The 18,310-nt window shown below is 47.3% G+C and overlaps 8 protein-coding genes across 8 annotated transcripts; 1 reads left to right on the top strand and 7 right to left on the bottom strand.

Moving 5' to 3' along the window:
- Positions 1 to 467: 467 nt before the first annotated feature.
- On the bottom strand, positions 468 to 1,610 carry E1B28_009645 (uncharacterized protein; the record flags this gene model as incomplete). The annotated part of the gene is made up of 4 exons (XM_043154551.1): positions 468 to 704; positions 755 to 1,084; positions 1,156 to 1,449; positions 1,509 to 1,610. 4 exons carry the CDS (start codon positions 1,608 to 1,610, stop codon positions 468 to 470), a joined length of 963 nt encoding a protein of 320 aa, XP_043007006.1.
- Positions 1,611 to 2,484: 874 nt separating this feature from the next.
- E1B28_009644 (uncharacterized protein) lies at positions 2,485 to 3,821 on the bottom strand (the record flags this gene model as incomplete). Its single annotated transcript, XM_043154550.1, has 10 exons — positions 2,485 to 2,547; positions 2,598 to 2,638; positions 2,717 to 2,790; positions 2,845 to 2,883; positions 2,940 to 2,978; positions 3,032 to 3,174; positions 3,231 to 3,434; positions 3,495 to 3,617; positions 3,673 to 3,690; positions 3,744 to 3,821. 10 exons carry the CDS (start codon positions 3,819 to 3,821, stop codon positions 2,485 to 2,487), a joined length of 822 nt encoding a protein of 273 aa, XP_043007005.1.
- A 1,664-nt stretch (positions 3,822 to 5,485) lies between these two features.
- E1B28_009643 (uncharacterized protein) lies at positions 5,486 to 6,827 on the bottom strand (the record flags this gene model as incomplete). Its single annotated transcript, XM_043154549.1, has 10 exons — positions 5,486 to 5,548; positions 5,605 to 5,645; positions 5,713 to 5,786; positions 5,846 to 5,884; positions 5,934 to 5,972; positions 6,035 to 6,177; positions 6,232 to 6,435; positions 6,495 to 6,623; positions 6,679 to 6,696; positions 6,750 to 6,827. The coding sequence occupies 10 exons, from the start codon at positions 6,825 to 6,827 to the stop codon at positions 5,486 to 5,488; spliced, it is 828 nt and encodes a 275-aa protein (XP_043007004.1).
- Positions 6,828 to 6,989: 162 nt separating this feature from the next.
- Positions 6,990 to 9,427, top strand: E1B28_009642 (uncharacterized protein). The gene is made up of 9 exons (XM_043154548.1): positions 6,990 to 8,151; positions 8,208 to 8,300; positions 8,365 to 8,574; positions 8,638 to 8,768; positions 8,817 to 8,858; positions 8,915 to 9,033; positions 9,085 to 9,125; positions 9,188 to 9,244; positions 9,299 to 9,427. Exons 1-9 carry the CDS (start codon positions 8,056 to 8,058, stop codon positions 9,338 to 9,340), a joined length of 831 nt encoding a protein of 276 aa, XP_043007003.1. The 5' UTR covers positions 6,990 to 8,055; the 3' UTR covers positions 9,341 to 9,427.
- Positions 9,428 to 9,819: 392 nt separating this feature from the next.
- Positions 9,820 to 10,248, bottom strand: E1B28_009641 (uncharacterized protein; the record flags this gene model as incomplete). The annotated part of the gene is made up of 1 exon (XM_043154547.1): positions 9,820 to 10,248. One exon carries the CDS (start codon positions 10,246 to 10,248, stop codon positions 9,820 to 9,822), a length of 429 nt encoding a protein of 142 aa, XP_043007002.1.
- A 114-nt stretch (positions 10,249 to 10,362) lies between these two features.
- On the bottom strand, positions 10,363 to 11,690 carry E1B28_009640 (uncharacterized protein; the record flags this gene model as incomplete). Its single annotated transcript, XM_043154546.1, has 5 exons — positions 10,363 to 10,482; positions 10,540 to 10,913; positions 10,980 to 11,232; positions 11,292 to 11,370; positions 11,428 to 11,690. 5 exons carry the CDS (start codon positions 11,688 to 11,690, stop codon positions 10,363 to 10,365), a joined length of 1,089 nt encoding a protein of 362 aa, XP_043007001.1.
- Positions 11,691 to 12,075: 385 nt separating this feature from the next.
- On the bottom strand, positions 12,076 to 12,792 carry E1B28_009639 (uncharacterized protein; the record flags this gene model as incomplete). Its single annotated transcript, XM_043154545.1, has 2 exons — positions 12,076 to 12,724; positions 12,785 to 12,792. 2 exons carry the CDS (start codon positions 12,790 to 12,792, stop codon positions 12,076 to 12,078), a joined length of 657 nt encoding a protein of 218 aa, XP_043007000.1.
- A 3,894-nt stretch (positions 12,793 to 16,686) lies between these two features.
- E1B28_009638 (uncharacterized protein) lies at positions 16,687 to 18,300 on the bottom strand. The gene is made up of 5 exons (XM_043154544.1): positions 17,537 to 18,300; positions 17,402 to 17,482; positions 17,194 to 17,342; positions 17,064 to 17,139; positions 16,687 to 17,010 (listed from the first exon to the last, which is right to left on the bottom strand). Exons 1-5 carry the CDS (start codon positions 18,140 to 18,142, stop codon positions 16,864 to 16,866), a joined length of 1,059 nt encoding a protein of 352 aa, XP_043006999.1. The 5' UTR covers positions 18,143 to 18,300; the 3' UTR covers positions 16,687 to 16,863.
- Positions 18,301 to 18,310: the final 10 nt, after the last annotated feature.

The following is an 18,310-nucleotide window of genomic DNA, read 5'->3' as shown; positions in this document are numbered from 1 at the left end:
CAGAATCCTTTTCTGGCGGTCTGAAACTTTAGTTCTCACGGATATCTTCTCACGGATATCTCATGGTAGACCGTACAGGGACTGCTACTTCACTACATCCATGGCGTCGCCTATGGCCAGTGCATGTATTCCTTCCGTGCGCTCTCAATCCCGCTTTCACGGTGAGAAAAATTCGAAACGGCCCTGTAGTTTCGAGCAGCCTATTGTTCTAGCTACAACACTCCTATGTAGCAGACTCCAGTAGTGGCGGGGAGTTGATGGTGGTCTATCGCACGATGACCCTCAATCCAACATCCCGGAAACATTCCAAAGCCGAAGGGACCCCAACTGTATACCGTCAAGAGCACGATTTCTACCAACTCAGAAGTTATGCAATTCCTAACAGTAATAATGTACATTCAGGATAACCCATCACCGGCACCCATGGAGACGTTCTTTTTGTGTTTGGTGGTGCGAGATGGTTGGAATCAATCCAACCTCCGATATCCAATCTTGCTGTAATCGCTATACAGCTCCTCCGCTACCTCTGTCAGTGATAAAGCCACATAGTCAGGGTAAAGAGCCCTCGCATCCAGAGCTCCCAATGCGACTGCTTTCTCGACTGTATTGTCGCCCCGGATATACATAGAACGAAAATATTCGTACACAACTGTGTCAAATCCTTCTGAAGTTGCTATTCGTGCTTCGATCTCTTCAGCTGAAAGCTATATATGGGTTCAGATTACCAGCAAACACGATAATTCAAGGCACTCACTCGAGTATAATCATCAAAATCTTCTCCCGTAATCTTGGAAGCCAATGCCCAACTCTCCCCAAGTGTAGCTTCCCCGTCCCAAGTCTGTACAGTCTCGTTCAACGTACGAGGATCGGAAATAATACGAGCAACGAAGTCTCCGATACGTTCTTTGGCTGTGTGCGCAGTCTTAACGTCTCCGGGTCCATAAAATTGTTTCCCACCAAGAACCCCAAAGTGACCTAAGTCAATAGAATGAGGATAGGGAAACATTGCGTCGGCCCACCATCCGACTTGGATGAACGTATGGGGGATGGAGTTGTCGATAAGGAAAGACCGTGTTTGGAGTTTCTACTCGTCGCGGTTATTCGGAATCATTCTCAACAATGGTAAGTGACCATGCAAATGAACTGAGGACCCACAGTATCGTGATACTTCATGACCCCGGCTGGGGCAGAGGGACCGAAATCCGACGGAACGACTCTTTTGACGCCAGCATTCTTTGCTGCACGGAAGAGATTGTGTTGTTGATCCTCTTGAAATGGGATGGTCGTGACTATGACTGTATCGACATTGTGGACCTTGAGAAGAACTTCGAGCGTCTTCTGGTCATCTTCAACAATATCTCCAAGAATAACTTCGATATTTGGGAGAGATTTCAGTTCTTGAACGATATTTTTATGGGCAGAGGATGGGCGAACGAGAGCTTTTACGTCCTGTCTCGAAAAGGGTGTCAAAAGAAAAGTATTTTGAATGAGTAGGAAACGACACGAACGAATTTCTCAGGTCGTTGTGCAAGAGCTTTTGCGATAGATGACCCAGTGTTTCCTGTTGCTCCCACTAGGAAGACGACTTGCTTCGGCTCTGGAGAAGCCATTATCGGGTTTGAACTGGCTGATGAAACCACGTCATGGCCGATTATATATCCCCTGTTCCTACTCCCAAGGTCAAAGCCATTCACATGAATGGGAATGGATGGGAGTAATGGCTCAGCCAGCGCATCAGCACAGAAGATCAAACACCGAAAAGATCGTCAATTCGGAATTCAGTATAGGTCGAGGCCGTGCACGACATGGGAGCGTGATCATGTACAAGGTATCAAGTCGAGGGTTTCCTCATGCCTCGGAGTGATTTTGTGGAGATTCCGTGATATGAATATCAATGACAAAATTTGAGCACACCTGCTTGCCTTTTCCACCGCAATAATGGCCAAGATGATTTTCCAACGGGTCGAGCAACTGTTTGACGAGAGGTCGGTCAAAAGCAGTCACGACAGTGTTGCGGAAAGGCAAAAGTGAAGCGCTTCGGAGGATATTATTCGTCTTGCTGCAGAAAGGCGACGAAGAGGGAATGGCCAATGAAGATGCCAGGTGCAGTCAATGGCGAGGAATTAAATTAATTATCGATTATGGGTAATATGCGAGAATCTGTTTTTCTCTAATATCATGTACAAAATTCGCTAAATTTGACATTTTGTGAATAAAATCGCGTTCGGCCTCACCGCCTCAGAACCTTTCGCATCGACTCCTCTCCAATGCCACGAATTCTGAAATTACTTATCACTCCCGATTGACGCTCACATTCAGTTCCATCCGAGGGAGTAATAATATTCTATTACCCGACATAGAAGGGAAGGCAATGGAGCCTATATCAAATACAACATCTACATTCCCAAAAGGCACCGATTCGGTTAATTTGATTGAGAATGGAAGTTTGAGCCACAGGACCGCAGAGACTTGGGTACGAGAACTCTAGGAAAATAAATCGTTAATCTCCGCGGCGGCTGTCTTCACTGCCTCCTTCTTGACTTGGTCCTATCAGTCGAGTCAGCGGCCGATCAGTGTGGGTGTCGCGATTCACATACGAGAAATTTATTGTTAGGCTTGAATGTTTGAGAAGTGACGGCTGTATAGGAGCCTGGGGTCAATCGCGAGCTCGAGGGTATGAAGGAAGCAGAAGTAGGTGTTGAAGCTGTATACGTACTCGACTGGATACCATTCTTATCCTCTTGGTGCCACACGGTACGAGTGCAGTCGGACCAAGCGTGGAGTTTGATCCTAAAATTATGGCTGTTTCGTCAAAAACCTTCAACGTTTTACTCGAGTTTTTACCTGTAGATCTTGAAGTAGGGTTTGGCAATACTTGGATACCTTTGAAAGTGGTATTTCAGCATCGAATTAATTACCACTCAGTGCAATTCACCCACCTCATAACTCCGACTTCAAGTAAAGTACGCTCGTGCTGCCTAGTCGATCCATGTGTTGAGTAGGTGTTCTGAACTGCATTTAGAAAACTCACTCGTGCTTGGACCAGAAGCTCGAGAAATCATTAATCGTCGCGCCAGACCATGCAACAACCTTGGCAAGCGAATTGATATCAAGTTTCGCGTCATTCCTGATATCCGGATCAGGGCAGGCCTGGCCTTCCCACCACACCATGACCTTCATAAATTTAGAATCAGACTACTATCATCGGTTGGAAGGTAAAAATGATCGACCTTCTGAACGAGGTTGGGATCGGGAGACCCATCGAACTTGAAATCAGACGAACTCTCCGTGGTAAAGTTCTCCACTATCTCTTTAGGGCTGCTCTCAGCAACCAACGTCTTGTTTTGTTTGAAGCATTCTTGGATGTTCTCCCAGGAAAGGCTGTTCTTGTTCTTGAGTTCGAGGAGTTTCTTCATCGAGGATGCGACCATGAACTATGATTTTTTGACAATGAGTCCCGAATCGGAGGCATTCGTAACAATGAGCACGGATACCTTCATCTTATCATCGAGGCCCTTGACTGACTTTCCAGCATTGCTGATGTCGCCGAAGGATGGAGCGAGACTTGCTTGAATGAGCGGGTTGCCAGAATTGAAGTTCGCAGTACTGTCGTTGAGCTGGGTAAGCGGACATAAGGTGTAGTCCTTATGCAAACGAGGGAAAGCTTCGTACCTGCTGAACAAGGTCAAACTAACAATGTGGTTATTATCACAACAATCTGAGCATTCATCGATACAACTTACAGCGGTGAGAACGAAGCCGTTAGAGTCGAGATCAAAGAGCTGGGCTAACTTGCTCCTAGAATTCAATTTGACACCCATGGTAGTAACGCGATGCGATGGAGTGTGGAATATGAATGTAGAAACCTTGAGGAGAATGGTCCAAGGCGAGTTTTCTTTATATCTTCGGATTTACTGGTGACCTGGCGAGTAGGAAAGGATTAGTCCCTGCAGTCAATTCATGGTCTATTACCATACCGACTTACAAATTTGACGACTCCCATCTCCTGTTACGATAAACAGAGGAAAGATCAAGACGCTTGTGCCGACATCATTGGATGGAAGCATTCAAGAACCGTGTTGAAGTCGCGTACCCGCGATCTCAGCAAAACAGAGGGAGAAAGGCGATCTCCGTTGGTCTGTGCACATATATCTCTGAGATCTATATGTGTCTCTGAGATCAACGAGCCGCATGTAAATAATGCTAGCCAAGAAAGCCGTTTGTCGAAAGCTGCCAGCATGTCGAGAGGTCCCTTCTGTATTCATCCATAACCTTGGTCTACCACAGCGTCGTTGATGTAGTTCATCGGGTAGTGACTCATGATGGAATCGTGGATCCTTCGCCGGGCTGCACGAGCACAAATAAGGCATCTTCCGAATTGTCAGACGGAATACGACTTTTCGTCCCAGCAACAGCAACGTTACCTTGCGACATGGCCTCCGTTACTGTGCCATTGAACCAGACAGCATTAACGAGCGTCGAGTCTATTCTTCTGAACGAACTGGAACAATTGAGGATACTTCGGCAGAACGCTTGAATCCAAGTTGACGGGGTGCTAGGGCGTCTGATGCATTGATGGCGGAGGAGGGCAGTGGTCATGTTAAGGACATCTCAAATGTGGGGTAACGAATCTCAGGCGAGAGAGAACAGCGAGATGGTTATGATAAGACGGAATGTCAAGATGACCGGAGGGGGGGATTAAAGTGTGACTCCGCCAACAATGGATGTACTAGTAGCGATGGGCATAGTTTCCTTGCCAGAGACTGTCATTGTCGCTGCATCTTCTCCTTCTCCACACCAGGTTGCCTGCTTTCCACCACAATGGCGGCCATCAGGCGGCTCAGCTTTATCGGATACTTCTTCAGTTCATTCTCTGCAAAACTGCGTGATCGTTTATCGATGAAGGGTCGGTGAAAAGTGGTGAATGAGGTGAGATTGTTGTACATGAATTGAAGCGTAGTTAGTCGGCAAAGCCTGACCAGAATATTTCCGAATATTGACGTTGGCTGAACAGAGTCAATTTCTCAATTGGAGCTCGAACGATGTATGTAATAGCCACGTGGAATTAGGCGGGTACTTCCTGTTTGAACCGTGCCCGACATGGAGGACTTACAGTACATACTTTAGTGCTTGAGGTTGCTAGACTATTCAACTACTACCAGCAGCGGATATCGACCCATGGAAGCTATGTGACCAATACATGAAAAAAAGGAAATGTGAAAAGTCATATTGTGCGTTGGTGCGTCTCGTACCCGCTGCGGGTGCCTCAAGTGCGATTACCTCATTAATCCTCCAAATTGATATTCCTTGAACAACGATGTTCACCCGTTCTCAGACCCGACATGAGGGGAAGTTCTGAAAGGGAGCGTGTTTGATGTGTCCATGTTTTGTTCTACTTCAAAGCATCTTTACATTTGCACGCTGAAAAGGCACTGGAAACTACAACGTTGAACTGCAGAACCGTAGAACCGTGCGTGCGAGAACTCTAGGAAAACAAATCGTCAATCTCCGTCACGGCTGCCTTCATTGTCTCCTTCTTGACTTTGTCCTTTTATCAATCGAGTTAATGGACAATTTCAAGGCGGGTGTCGCGAATTCACTCACGAGAACTTCATTGTTAGGCTTGAATATCTGAGAGGTGACGGCTGTGTAGGAGGTCAATCGTTAGCTATCGGGGATACCAGGGATGCAGAAGTTGAGCAGTATATATACTCGACTTGATGCCGTTCTTATCTTCCTGGTGCCACACGGTACGACTGCAGTCGGACCAAGCCAAGAGTTGGATCCTACGATCATAATTGTTTTGTTAACTCTGTGAAAACCTGAGGTGATCTCATGTTCTTACCTGTAGATCTTGAAGTAGGGATGGGCAATGGTTGGGTACCTTCGAAAGTGTTGAACGTCGAATTACCCATTAAGAGCAACTCGCTCACCTCATAACTCCGACTTCAAGCAGGGTACGCTCGTGGCGTCTAGTCGATACATGCGTTGAGTAGGAATTCCAGACTACACCATTTATCAAAGAAAGACTTACTCGTGCTTCGACCAGACGTTCCAAAAATCAGTAATCGCCGCACCAGACCATGCAACAACCTTGGCGAGCGAATCAATATCGAGTTTCGAGTCATTCCTGATATCCGGATCAGGGCAGGCCTGGCCTTCCCACCACACCATGACCTTCATGAATGTAGAATCAATATCATCATCGCTTGGGAGGTAACAAAGACCGACTTTTTGGACGAGGTTGGGATCGGGAGACCCATCGAACTTGAAATCAGACGAACTCTCCGCGGTGAACTCCTTCACTATTTCCTTAGGGCTGCTCTCAGCAATCAGACTCGTATTTTGGTTGAAGCATCCTTGGATATCGTTCCAGGAAAGGGCGTTCTTATTCTTGAGTTCGAGAAGCTTTTTCATCGAGATTGCAATCATGAGCTACAAATTTCAACAATCAGTCCCGAAGTGAAGTCATTCGTACCGATGTACACGGTTACCTTCATCTTATCGTCAAGTTGCTTGACCGACTTTCCAGCATTGTTAATGTTGCCGAAAGACGGAGCAAGACCTTCATGAATGATTGGGTCGGCATTCTTGACGTCGATTTGGTCGCTGCTCTTTTTGATCTGGGCAGGCGGATATAAGCTGTAATCCATCCGCAAACGAGGGAAGGTTTCGTACCTGCTGAACGACGTCAAGCTAATAGTGGAAGGTTATTATCGCATCGGTCAGAGGTTTTTGATACAACTTACAGCGGTTTTAACGTAGCCGCTAACGTCGTGGTCGAAGAGTTTGGCTAACTTGTTCTTGGTATTCAACTTGACAACCATGGTACGGGTAGGATGCGATGCGTTGGAGTACGGAATACGAATGTAAAAAGCCTATGGAGGATAGTAGAAGAGGTAAGTTTCTTTTATATCTTCGGATTCAACCTGGCGAGTAAAAAGAGAATCAGTACTCTGTGCAGCAGGTTCATATGTCTAACATACTGAGCAGGGATTCCCGCAGCTCCCAGCCTCCTGTCAAGGTCGATGGAGAAATAATCAAGACGTTTGGTTGCCAGGTGATGGATGGAAGTAAATTGAAGTCACCAAGGTACTCGCATTGTCAAAAAACACAAGGACGATCTCCGTTGCCCTGTGCACATACATCTCTGAGATCAACGAGGCGAGTTCGTGAATGTAAACAACATAGCAAACGAGGAGCCCGTTTGTCAAAAGCTGGCATGTCGGATGGTCCAGGTCTCTACATTTTCCCTTCCATGTCTCTGCATTCTCCTTCCAAACCTCATATCTGCCACCATGTCAAATAATGATGATGGACGTGGTTCGTCGTTCAGTGATTCATTTCGCCAGCCTGCACGAGTACAGTGCACTACAAGAGGCAAATAAGGTACTGTCCAAGTCATCTGGCAGAATGTCGTCTATCAGCCCAGCAATCGCGTCGTCACCTGCGACATGGCCTCCATTACTGTGTCATCTGGGCCAAATAGCATTAACGAGAGAGACCGCGTCCAAATCGTTCACATACGAACAATTGGGCGTGCCTTAGCTTCTTGAATCCAAGCTGAAGTGTTAGGTCATCTGATGGCGGAGAAAGATAGTGGCTGAGTCGAGGGAGATACAACGAATCTCAGGCGAGAGAGGCAGCAGCGATATGATACGATGGTTTGTCATCGTTACATGAAATTGACTGGAGCGAGCGAGCCTCCTTAACCGATGGCAAACCCATGGAGATACTAGTGGCGGAGAGTAGATAGACATTTCCAGAAGATGGGACACTTCAGGACGCTAGTTGAAGCCACTAGGTGCGCGTACTTAGAGGGGCCGCGAATTTTGGGTACATCCATCTCTGGTGTCAACGAGACCGTTCCGTGAATGTAAATCAACATAGTAAACGAGAAACCCGTTTGTCAAAGGCTGGCACGTCGAATGGTCCCCTCACGTCGGTTTCGCAGGCTCCTACCAACATGGGACGCATTTATAGATATGTAGAAAAGGACAACCTTAAAAACGCACCTTTGCAGGTTCTTTAGTCATCACCCCAACATTCCGAAAAATGGCGAGCCCAACCACCGTTTTAGCTGCCTGGCAAGCGAAAGACTCTGTTGTCGAAACAGCGACAACTATTGTTAAGTCTCTTCTCTCGCCTGAAGTTCGTGCTTGCTTTAATTCCATCTTGATCTTCAATGACCAGTCCTCTGTCGATAGAACGTTAAATCAACCGTAGGGCCAGTCGAATGCAAGCTCGCACCAATCTTCCCAGGTAAGGAGACCCTCAAGAAAGTTTCCGATAACACGAAGGTGAGCACCCTTGCCTCTTCTGCAGCCCGCTCTCCTCTCATATAAACGATCTTCACCTATTAAGGTCATGGTCGCCGTCACAAACAAGGTGTTGCACGCCTCCCTTCCCGGCAAGACTAAGTTCCAAGACGTCCAGGGGATCTTTAATGCCAATTTGCAGACCGTGTTGTCTCCGAAGGGTGCAGAGCAGCGCCAGAAGACCTTCGCGACGCAAGATAAAGGTTTCTTTGATTTCAAAACCTCGGATGGGCCTTCGGAGGCGAGCGTGGCATTGGTTGAGTATAAGTTTGACCATTTCGTGCAAAAAAACAGCACTGATTATTGTAATCTCTATTAGATTCAAAAGTGGATTTCCACGGAGCTACTCACCGACCCCCACGTCCTAATCACCTCCGGCCTCGATAACGCAAAGACCATCCGTGGATTGATCACCATATCAAAGTCAAACTTCGACCTGTTCTCGAACAAGTAATTTTCCGCGGTATCTGTGCCGACTCGTATTCACAAGTGTTGCAGGGTCCAACACGAGTCGTTGGTCGTTGACATTGGTATCTTGGAGTACGTTCCCAATTCCCGGTGGTCCTTCAACTTGGAAAGTTGAGGCGTTGCTTTAGGTACCCGTCCACGAAGAACGAAACCATCCGTATCAGTAACATCAAGATCTACGTCTGGATCAAGGAGGTCAAGGCCGGCTTTGGAGCCGTTCATAATTACGAAGTTGGCCTACGCGGAAGTAAGCTTCGAGATACAAAAACTGGAAACGTTCACTTACTCGAGGGTATAGGTTACTTCTGCCAGAGTTACGAGCCAAACACTGAGGGCATCGTGAGTGGTTCCAAGACTTCCGAGCTCGAATGTATTGGCTAATCGTTCTCGGCTGTATCCAGAAAGGTCTTAAGCCCAACACTGTCACGAACGCGCATGCGGAATATGAAAAGTTTGTGGTAAGAATTTCTTGATGAATGGATTTGGCAGGCTCTGATTCGACTGTGATCCAGTCTGAGGTTCATGACTTCGTCAAGGACAGTCCCAAAGCCTAATATGAGCAACCTATAAGATGCCTGTGTTATGAGAAAAAGGTTAATTAGATGTCTAACGGAAATATACAATCCACATTTGACCCACCGATTAACCTAAGCTGTATTCAAAGACTTTTGGAATGCCACCCGTCTCCTGAACTTGTACGATCCTCGGCTACACCAGGATGAGTACTTCGCGGACAGGCAAAGGATGCAGTAAACACCCACTGGTACGGCCTTCCAACACTTGAGCTCCAGTCCTGGCTTACTTCTCAAATGAACACGGATACGATTATTGTAACCGTTTCAAGGGAACGAGCGAGCGAGTCCTGTCGAGGTTTTGGCGTTCACTCTTCCCTCAGCTCCAAGTCTGTTGCTTCGCTAGGATTTCATGAATCATTTTTGAAGCTGAGGCGACAACATGAGCTGGGTAGTCCTCGAAACCATCGAATCCGAAGGGGCGTACCATTGTGAAATCCACCTCCGAATCAGTCATCCGTTCAGAATTCGCGATGCACACGTTGAGAAAGCAGTTCGGAGGGCGAATGGAAATTGAAGGATGGAGTTTTCAATTGAGCTGTCGAGATAGATGTCTGAGAGTTCGCGTGGTCATCCAGAATCTCTTTGTATATTTCTTCGTTTGAATCGGCTGACATCCTTTTGAAAATGGGGGAATTAATGCAATGCTTATCACATTGGGGCTGCGCAAGTGCAGGTTCCAGCCTGTTCAGGTCCGTCACAATTTTTCTCAGCATCGATGAGTGAGATGCAAAAATACGGAAGGGAAGGTGATTGGGGAAGAGTACAAGGAAGTTAGCGGGTAGTTTGCCTGGGGTTAAAACAGATACAGTAAGGTGTTGAAAAACGCTGAAGGAGAAGATCAACAAAGGGGGTTGATCGTGTGAAAAAAAATAATTTCGCTGGCCCATTTGTTTGAACCTACGAAACAATCAGCGTTAACACTACATAGCTCTGGGTCTGAGTTTTGCTCTCAGCTACATGAGGGACGAAGAAGCTTGGAGCCATTGAACTTCAAGGTTGCTTTAAGGTGTCTCACGAGGATCAACAACCAACTTCACACCACTGACTCCCTCCTTCTGCAACCTTGCCACCGCACCAGGTATCCCAGCCAATCCTCCAGACACTTTCTCGACCCTGTTTGGCTACAGAACGAATGAATTTTAGTAATCGAGAACAAAAGCATCCGAAATTAAAGCTACCTGAATAACACCACTCTCCAACAACCCTTCGAGTTTTTCCATCAAGCCCAAACCCAACTCTTTGAATACATGGGCCGCCCCAAGGCTGTTTGCTGCCTTCCTGCCGTCTCGGAACTCGAGATCCGGAGAAACAGGTAAAGCGACAATAAACGTCCCTTGTGGGGCAAGTAAATCGACGTATGCTTGGTTTATGACACCGACAGCGTCAAACACGGTATTGAACTGCTTTCCTTGGGCAAGATCTCGTATGTCAGCTGCGGAGGCGGTACGTTCGATAACATCCGTAGCGCCAAGATGTTTGAGATAGTCCGTGTGTTTGAGGGAGGAGGTAGTGATGATGGGCGAGTACCCCAAGTGTTTGGCAATCTGGATGGCTAAAAGAGGAAAACGAAGTTAATTACACTCCACCGATTCGCTGATACAGTTGGAAGGCTACTCACCGAATTGTCCCACAGATGAAGACCCTCCGAAGATGACAATCGGTTCACCAGATTTGGTACCCTTTGCTCCTTCTTCCCAGAACGGCTTGATACCCGCCCCAGCGCGTCCGTTTAAGAAAAACGAAACATTGAAACCCTTTGCTGTCTCGGTCAACGAGGGAGTAGCCGGGTTAGGTAGTGCAAAACCAAAGGCCGCAGTAACCAGAGACACGAGGATAGACGACGCTTCCAAGGTTGAGATTGTTGATGGTAGCTGGCCAATCAGAAACCGCTAAGTTCCAGGACCTGCAATATGGGTGAAAAGGAACGAACCTTAACGACGATATTTTCATCAGCAACCGCGTATTGCTGAAAACTGGTGTAGTCCGGTAAGAACCAACCCTGGAAAACGCTTTATAATAGGTGAGCGCGACGACTCCGGAATTGATGCGTCGATTGTAACACTCACACTCTATCACCTTTCTTCAATCTCTTGACATTTTCCCCGACCTGTTCAACCACGCCAGCAGCGTCAGTCCCTGTAAAGATAGGATATGGCCCGAACATATCCAAAGCCGACGGTATAGAAGGAAGCTTCGATTCCAATGGTCCCAACGCGATACCCTCGATCTTCACCAGTACTTCAGAAGGCCCTGGGGTGGGAATAGGTTTGGATATCAATGTGTATGGGGCCGCCTGCGATGGAATAGCTAGAGCTTTCTGTTGTGGCATTGTTTCCGATGTGAGAGAGAGAGAGAGAACTGAGATGGTGGGACATGTTTTTTTGTACCCATACGCCTTTAATACTCCTGTTACTGCCAGTCGGACACTTACCGTCGGATACTTACCGAGCAGAAGGAGTCAACGACGGAAGGTACAAGAATGTTCAAGGCAGTGGAATCGGAATACAAGGTGTTTCCTCATTCGGACAGATGAACCGAGCGTGTATAACATGGAGAAAAGTTACATACACGTGACTAGAAACCCATGTACATTAGCAGGACAGACAGAAACAAGAGTACAACGAGTGACTGGTGGTAAGGTAGTGAGGCACCGGCACTCAACCGATGCCATGTATATACGACATCCACAAATCAATCTTCAGTCTTCAGTGTAACTATTTTCGGCTCTTCCTTGATTTCACTCCCCCTCGAGTACCACTACCCGAGGATCCGGAAGCCTTCTCGCCTGGCTGTGGTACCCGTTTCGTGCCACGACGCGGGGAAGCCTTCGGAGGAGTACTAGTAGTAGAAGAGCCAGACACGACTCTCCTTGACCGACTTGGAGACGGTATCGTAATAGTATACGGCTCCATTGGACGTGTCGGCACCGACACGCGAGTAGATCGTCTAGTCGGACTGACACCCTGGCCTTTAGTCCGCTTGCTAGGGCTCGAACTGGGACCACTCTGGGCTCCAGAGGAGGCATCATTACGCGCCGCAACTTCGGGCCATCGCTGACTGACTGCTTCCCAGTCGCCAGTGATAGGGCTGGAATCTGGTCCAAGGCCCCAAAGCATCGGAGAAGGCTCTCGGTCACCCACCATCGGTGGCGTAGGTGCGAAGAAGTTGAATGGGTCACGGTATGGTGGTTGTGGCAGTCTCATGATAGCTTCGAAATCGACGCCTGGCCCAAAGCGATGAGGATCGCGTGGTGGTGTGCCATGACGCCAGTCAATGGCGACCGTGGTGTTCTGAGTAGATATGGAGGAGTGAGAGGAGGTCGAGGAGGTCGAGGAAATGGAAGCGATAGATTCTTGACGCCCGCTGCATTGATTTAAAAAGATTTAGTGAAGGTCCTGCGTGAAGAAAGACGCTGAAGCTCACCGTTGCATGGTAGGAGAATTTGTGGTTGAATATATGAGATCAAAAGGAGGATACTGTAATTAGTCTGCGAAGAAACCGGTTCTCCAAGAGTATGCGGGACTTGAGAGATGGTAAGAGACGTTAGAACGCTGCTTGCTTTATACCCTGGCCTGGGCCACAATCCAGCCACATCCCAGCCACAAATATCCGCCGGAAAGGAAGATAAAAGGCTGGGACACCCATTATCCTTGAGAGTGGCTCAAACCAACGAGTGGCCACTCGACTCCAGTACCCGGGAACAATGGGGAAGTGACCAGGTTTCCGAAAGGTGGAACAATACACGGGATACCCATGATCCAATACGAGAAGTAGGACTGGCACTTTTGAATCTATACAAAAATCCCAAAATTGCAATCAGAGATGTTTGGTAGTTCATTTCAGTTTCGAAAGACCTGACTTTTTCACAAAATTGTGAACGGGACCCGTTAGATACCACGTTCTCTGTCGACCTTACTTATAGCCCTTGCTCGATAATCCACCATCTCTAACGACTCGCTCGATCTATCCATCGGAGCCTGATTAATTGAATACCGTAAGTTGGCCCGTAAGGACCAGAGAAATATTAACTACGAGACTCACCATATGCCCACCACCCTCAATCATAGCAAGCCTCAACGGTCCAATTGCCCTCAGAGCACCGGCCTTCTCTGACCACCCCTTCAACGACGTGTCAGTGAACTTTCACGCATAGTCCAAGTCAACGTCAACCTCCACCTCTCATTCCCAACCCAGTTACATACCAGTCATAGCTCTCCACGTACACTAGAACGCGTATTCCACGCTCGAGAAGAGATGCAACGTATACCGGAGTTTGGTCGCATTGGTCCAGTTTCTCACCAAACGCATCGTGGACCTTCATGGACACCAATGTAGGATTCCACCGAAATGTCGGATTGATGCCTAATTCTGCCCTTATCGAAGGAAATTTGAGGAAGGACGCCACGTATCTGTGAAAATGACATTTGTCAATTCTTCTCGTGTCGTTGTGACTCGGTCATCATGCATCATGTATAGTATTCACCCAACTTCGGGATAACACATTTCTTCGTACTCACAAGGCTTGCCACTAATGTCGTAAGGATTCAAACCTGCATAACGTTCATAAATGCATGTGGTGGGCGGTCGATAAACATTAAGGGAGCTATGGATCAACGGTTCCTCACCAGTACGTGCATAAGGCCCTCCAATCGCCTCTCGGCAATAGGAGAACGCTGCTATACAATCGATATGGTCAAACGTCTCAAGGCATGCTCCCTTCATCCAGAATTCGCATCAAGGTAACTGTTCCAAACTCCCCGAGATTAGTCCATGTACGACAGGAGAGAAAGAAATCCAGATAATCCGTTTGATCTGGTGGCAAGTCCTGTTACAACCATCAATGGAAATCGCATGGCGGGGGAGACTTGCGCTGCATCTTTGTACGTACTTTATGGTAAGTGTAGGCGAAACGGTCGCGGGAGTGCAAACCATGCATAGTAGGAGATCATACTAGTATAGATGTCGATATATCTGTTTCCTAAACACCGGATGTTAGATCGACTGTATAGCGTACCGTGTGGAAACTTACCTATCATGATGGAAGTCAGATTCAGGTGGCTCTCATTCGTCTCGGCAAGCTGTGGGTTGTAATCATAAAGAGTTGAGGCGAAGACCGGAAGAAAGCGACCCTGACAAACATAGAAAAGTAGCTGATCAGATTGTGTCCTGGATGATGGGTAACTGTTCACCGCATACGATTCACCAGTAAAATGGACCTTATTCCCTCGAAGGTTTAAGATGCACCCGAGGAAACAGCATCATAACGCGCACAGCTTCCTCAGTAGTGACCGTAGATGCAAAAGTGAATTGAACGTGGACGTAAACTTTAGATACCACAAAATCCCCTTCTTCCGCGAATGAAAACCTGGTTGATCCACGAATAATACGTTTGTGTGTGTCTGTCCATGATTCTGCATACTTTCCTAGCTTGCTTTCGCTCCTGCAGAAAAATCTTCAAGATCCATACGATCAAACAACGTGAGGTTGCTCTGTCCAGTTCTACAAAGAGCAGCCGAGTCCCCAGGACCTAATGCAAGACAACTCGACCATAGATTGGCGAAAGACACGGAATCACTGCAGCTTCACCTCCGTTTGCCCCAGAATATCACATCGCCGGGGATTCGAAGTAAAAGAAGAAATGTCGGACCCCGATATCGATGTAGCCTGTGTAAACGCTGGGTGCGCTGAAAGTTATCTCCCCACACACCTCGGAACAACAACGGACACCTAACAGAGCGGTATCATCGCAACTTTGTCCCCTTAACTCTCACACTGGACAGATGGAATAGAGATCTGAAACTGAATGATTCCTTTCCAAGGTAGAACTGCTCAATGCTCGATGATTTCTCGATGGATTGTAGTCACGGTTTTTTGTAGCTGAAAATTCCTGATGGATTGCCTGGTACACGGAAACCACGCCTATGCAGAGCGACAAAATTGAGGACTGGTGCCTTCATCTCACATTTAACTGGTGAAGGGAAGGAGGAAAAGGACAAACGCACGAATAACTCGTCCATTGCCATAAAGCCGGCTAACCCTGATCCTTATTCCAACTTTATGACAAGCTCGTTTCACGAATCACCGCTCCAGTCGAGTTGCATGTTGTGGAGAGAATCCGATGTTCGGAACATTATTAGATCATGGCAAGGTCGTCGGTTGTTGAGCACAACAATCGATTAGGGCTGTTCAATTCTAAATTTTCAAACGTTGCAAATCCTGCAATTCAAACTCCGCCCGTCCAATCAGGTGCCTCATACGAGCCCATTTTCACCCCCTCGTTCATCGTTCCGGCTGGTCCCCAATTGCGCTCCTTAGAAAACATAATCTATAAGTCTTTAAGTCTCTATATCACTATAGTATTCCCCCGTTTATAATGTGATATAAATAAGACTAATTGACACCTAGAAGAATCCACTTGATCTACTTGCAGCAGCAGCTAATAAACCTCCTCCTCACTCAACCCAGCCACTGAACTTCGAACGTAACTCTCTGATTGCTCGTGTTACGCGCCTGCAGTATAAAACAACGGTGCCTGCACCGATTCCGACCTTCAGTGCCATATCTTGTTGGTGAAGCCAGTTGACCGTAACGTATTAGGAATGTGCCAAGTTGGTGCTTGAGATGGCGCTGAGGTTTTCGGCCCTTCGACTGGAACAATGGGTTCGGAGCGAGAAGCTTGACAAGAGTGTCGAACATATCACGGCTGACTCTGTAATCAAAAATCAAAGTGAGGTAAGAAAAAAGTATAACTAGTACGATACCGGAAAACAGAGCGGAACTGGCAGTCAGGAAGTTGCAGCAAGCACTCAAAAAAGTCTTTTTACTTCGGAAACAGGAAATATGGACCCCTTCTACCACCACCACGAAGTCTACATGCCATCTCCAACCATCTTGCACCAAGTGCCCGTAACAAAACTGCCACTTCTTCGTTGTCCTCCAAGTCCTCCACATCTTCCTCTGAGTCAGATTCCTCTTCAAGGATATCGGCCGCCACAAGAAGATGTTGTGCATCCGTGGGAAGAGCATTCATGCGTTGAGTTATGGTCGCAGTTGGCATGAGATAGCAGAAAAAGAAGTTGGATATAAAGGAACAGGTGTTGATGAAGCTAGAGGGAAATTGAATGGGGGAAAAGTTCAGAAATCATAGAGAACATATGATAAAATAGACATACCGAATTTTGGTCCTTACGAGTGACAGCTGCACCGTGAGGCTGGACGTCGAACGAGACGGCGGGGATGATGCGGGCAGAAAAAGACTGGGCGCTTACAGGCCGGGGTGCCCGATCGAACCGACGATGGGGCGGAGTTTGAATTACATGGTTTGCAACGTTTGAAAATTTAGAATTGAACAGCCCTATTTTGTCGCGTCGCGACTCCTGTAAGGAATAGCATATCCTACACCTTTTAGGGTTTACACATTCTATAGAACTCTAACAACAATTCGCTGTGCCCTACGATAATTCTACATTTAAGGATGCTCTGTCGCAATGGACTCCTCAGTCTCACCGTCGAGAAAATGAGGACTGCATGCTCATTTCGGCAATTCTAGCCACTTCGCCCTCAGACAGTCCAAGACCGAGAGGTGCTTGGGCCATAAGAAGCGCGTATTCGGCCAACAGGGAATTGCGGAAGGGTAACACATCGTCAGTCTGTAGTCCAGATCAATCAGTACGGTTTCCAAACACGTAGATAGGACGCTTACGCAAACTGCAATAGGATGGTCGTGTTTCAGGTAGAAACGAATATGATGGGCTTCTAGACTATCCACAGTTTTACATCTAGAAGAGGCGGACTTAAGTATGAACTGAATGTACACAATGAGCGGAACGTACAGCAGATTGGAGGTAAGGCATAATTCTACACAGATCTTCTCTTTGAGGACTATTTCTAGCGCTTCGTCGTCGAGGAATGTTGCATGCCCTAGTCGATCCGGTTTATAGGCGAGAAGTTTGAGTGATTCTTCTGGTGGATTGTCTTTCGTCTAAAGCCGACACCATCTCAGGCTTGATACGCAAACCGTATAAATAGGCTTCTACGTACCTCTGCGATATGTAGAGTAACGCCCAGACCGGCGCTCTTGGCCAAAGAAATATAAGGTCCTAACTTAGACATATCACCAGCCTAAATAAGATACAATCAGCTTAGAGATACCTGTAAACGAGGAGATATACACACCAATGGATCCCCACACAAGTCTATCCCCACCACTCGCCGACCTTCTTCCCTCAAACTTTTCGCCAACTCTACACACTGTTGAATCACTTCTGGCTTCATCCGTCTATCCAAGCTCAAAATCAACCCAGCCTTTTCCTTCGGATACCGTTCTACCTCTTCTAGGACCGCGCAAACATATTCCAACCGTGTCATACTTTCCGATTCCCTGGGTGTGGTGCGAAGCTCCAGATAACTGCATTGAGGAAGATCTCCGTCCAAAAACTGCGAAAGAACAGCACGAGTAATCTTGACAGTAGCTTCTCTCGTGGCCGTCAGCGCATAAACGGCAGCAAACGGACCAAAAAAGCCATGAAGGCTGGACAGGTCGAGGTTCTGGAGCTGATTGATTCCAGCGAGGATTTCCGTTGGAGATAGTTTGTGATTGGTATTTTCTATGTCGAAAGATGACTCGTATTCCTTGAACAGCTCTAAAAGTGCTGGAACGGGAATAGAGCCGTTTAGATGAGCATGGAGTTCGGCTTTGGGTAAACGTTGTATGAAATCGATCTGAGAACGTGTGAGAGACTCTAGAGCGGCTGCTGCTTGACCAGCAATGCCCGAAGCCATGGTCGAGGTATTCAGGAAGATTTTTGAGGAATGACTCGTTCAATGTGCAGATAGCACATGTCCTACATGCGGAGAATCTTGCGACTTGGTCGGCGCAAACAGACGTTCACCTCGCTGTAGGTGGATTCCGAACCTTTCTCATGACGGACGTAAGGGAAAAGACGAGTT

This window comes from Marasmius oreades, chromosome 6, assembly GCF_018924745.1.
Source record: "Marasmius oreades isolate 03SP1 chromosome 6, whole genome shotgun sequence".
NCBI lineage: Eukaryota > Fungi > Basidiomycota > Agaricomycetes > Agaricales > Marasmiaceae > Marasmius > Marasmius oreades.
This window is presented reverse-complemented; position numbering and strand designations above follow the sequence as displayed.

What these genes read in the sequence shown, in the direction of transcription:
- E1B28_009642 (XM_043154548.1), top strand. Translation starts at nt 8,056, where the DNA reads ATGGCGAGCCCAACCACCGTTTTAGCTGCCTGGCAAGCGAAAGACTCT. An exon ending in TTCGACCTGTTCTCGAACAA is followed by an intron (nt 8,769 to 8,816) that starts GTAATTTTCCGC and finishes CAAGTGTTGCAG; the next exon opens with GGTCCAACACGAGTCGTTGG. An exon ending in GTTGACATTGGTATCTTGGA is followed by an intron (nt 8,859 to 8,914) that starts GTACGTTCCCAA and finishes GCGTTGCTTTAG; the next exon opens with GTACCCGTCCACGAAGAACG.
- E1B28_009638 (XM_043154544.1), bottom strand. Translation starts at nt 18,142, where the DNA reads ATGGCTTCGGGCATTGCTGGTCAAGCAGCAGCCGCTCTAGAGTCTCTC. An exon ending in TTACTCTACATATCGCAGAG is followed by an intron (nt 17,343 to 17,401) that starts GTACGTAGAAGC and finishes TGTCGGCTTTAG; the next exon opens with ACGAAAGACAATCCACCAGA. An exon ending in TGCCTTACCTCCAATCTGCT is followed by an intron (nt 17,140 to 17,193) that starts GTACGTTCCGCT and finishes CGCCTCTTCTAG; the next exon opens with ATGTAAAACTGTGGATAGTC.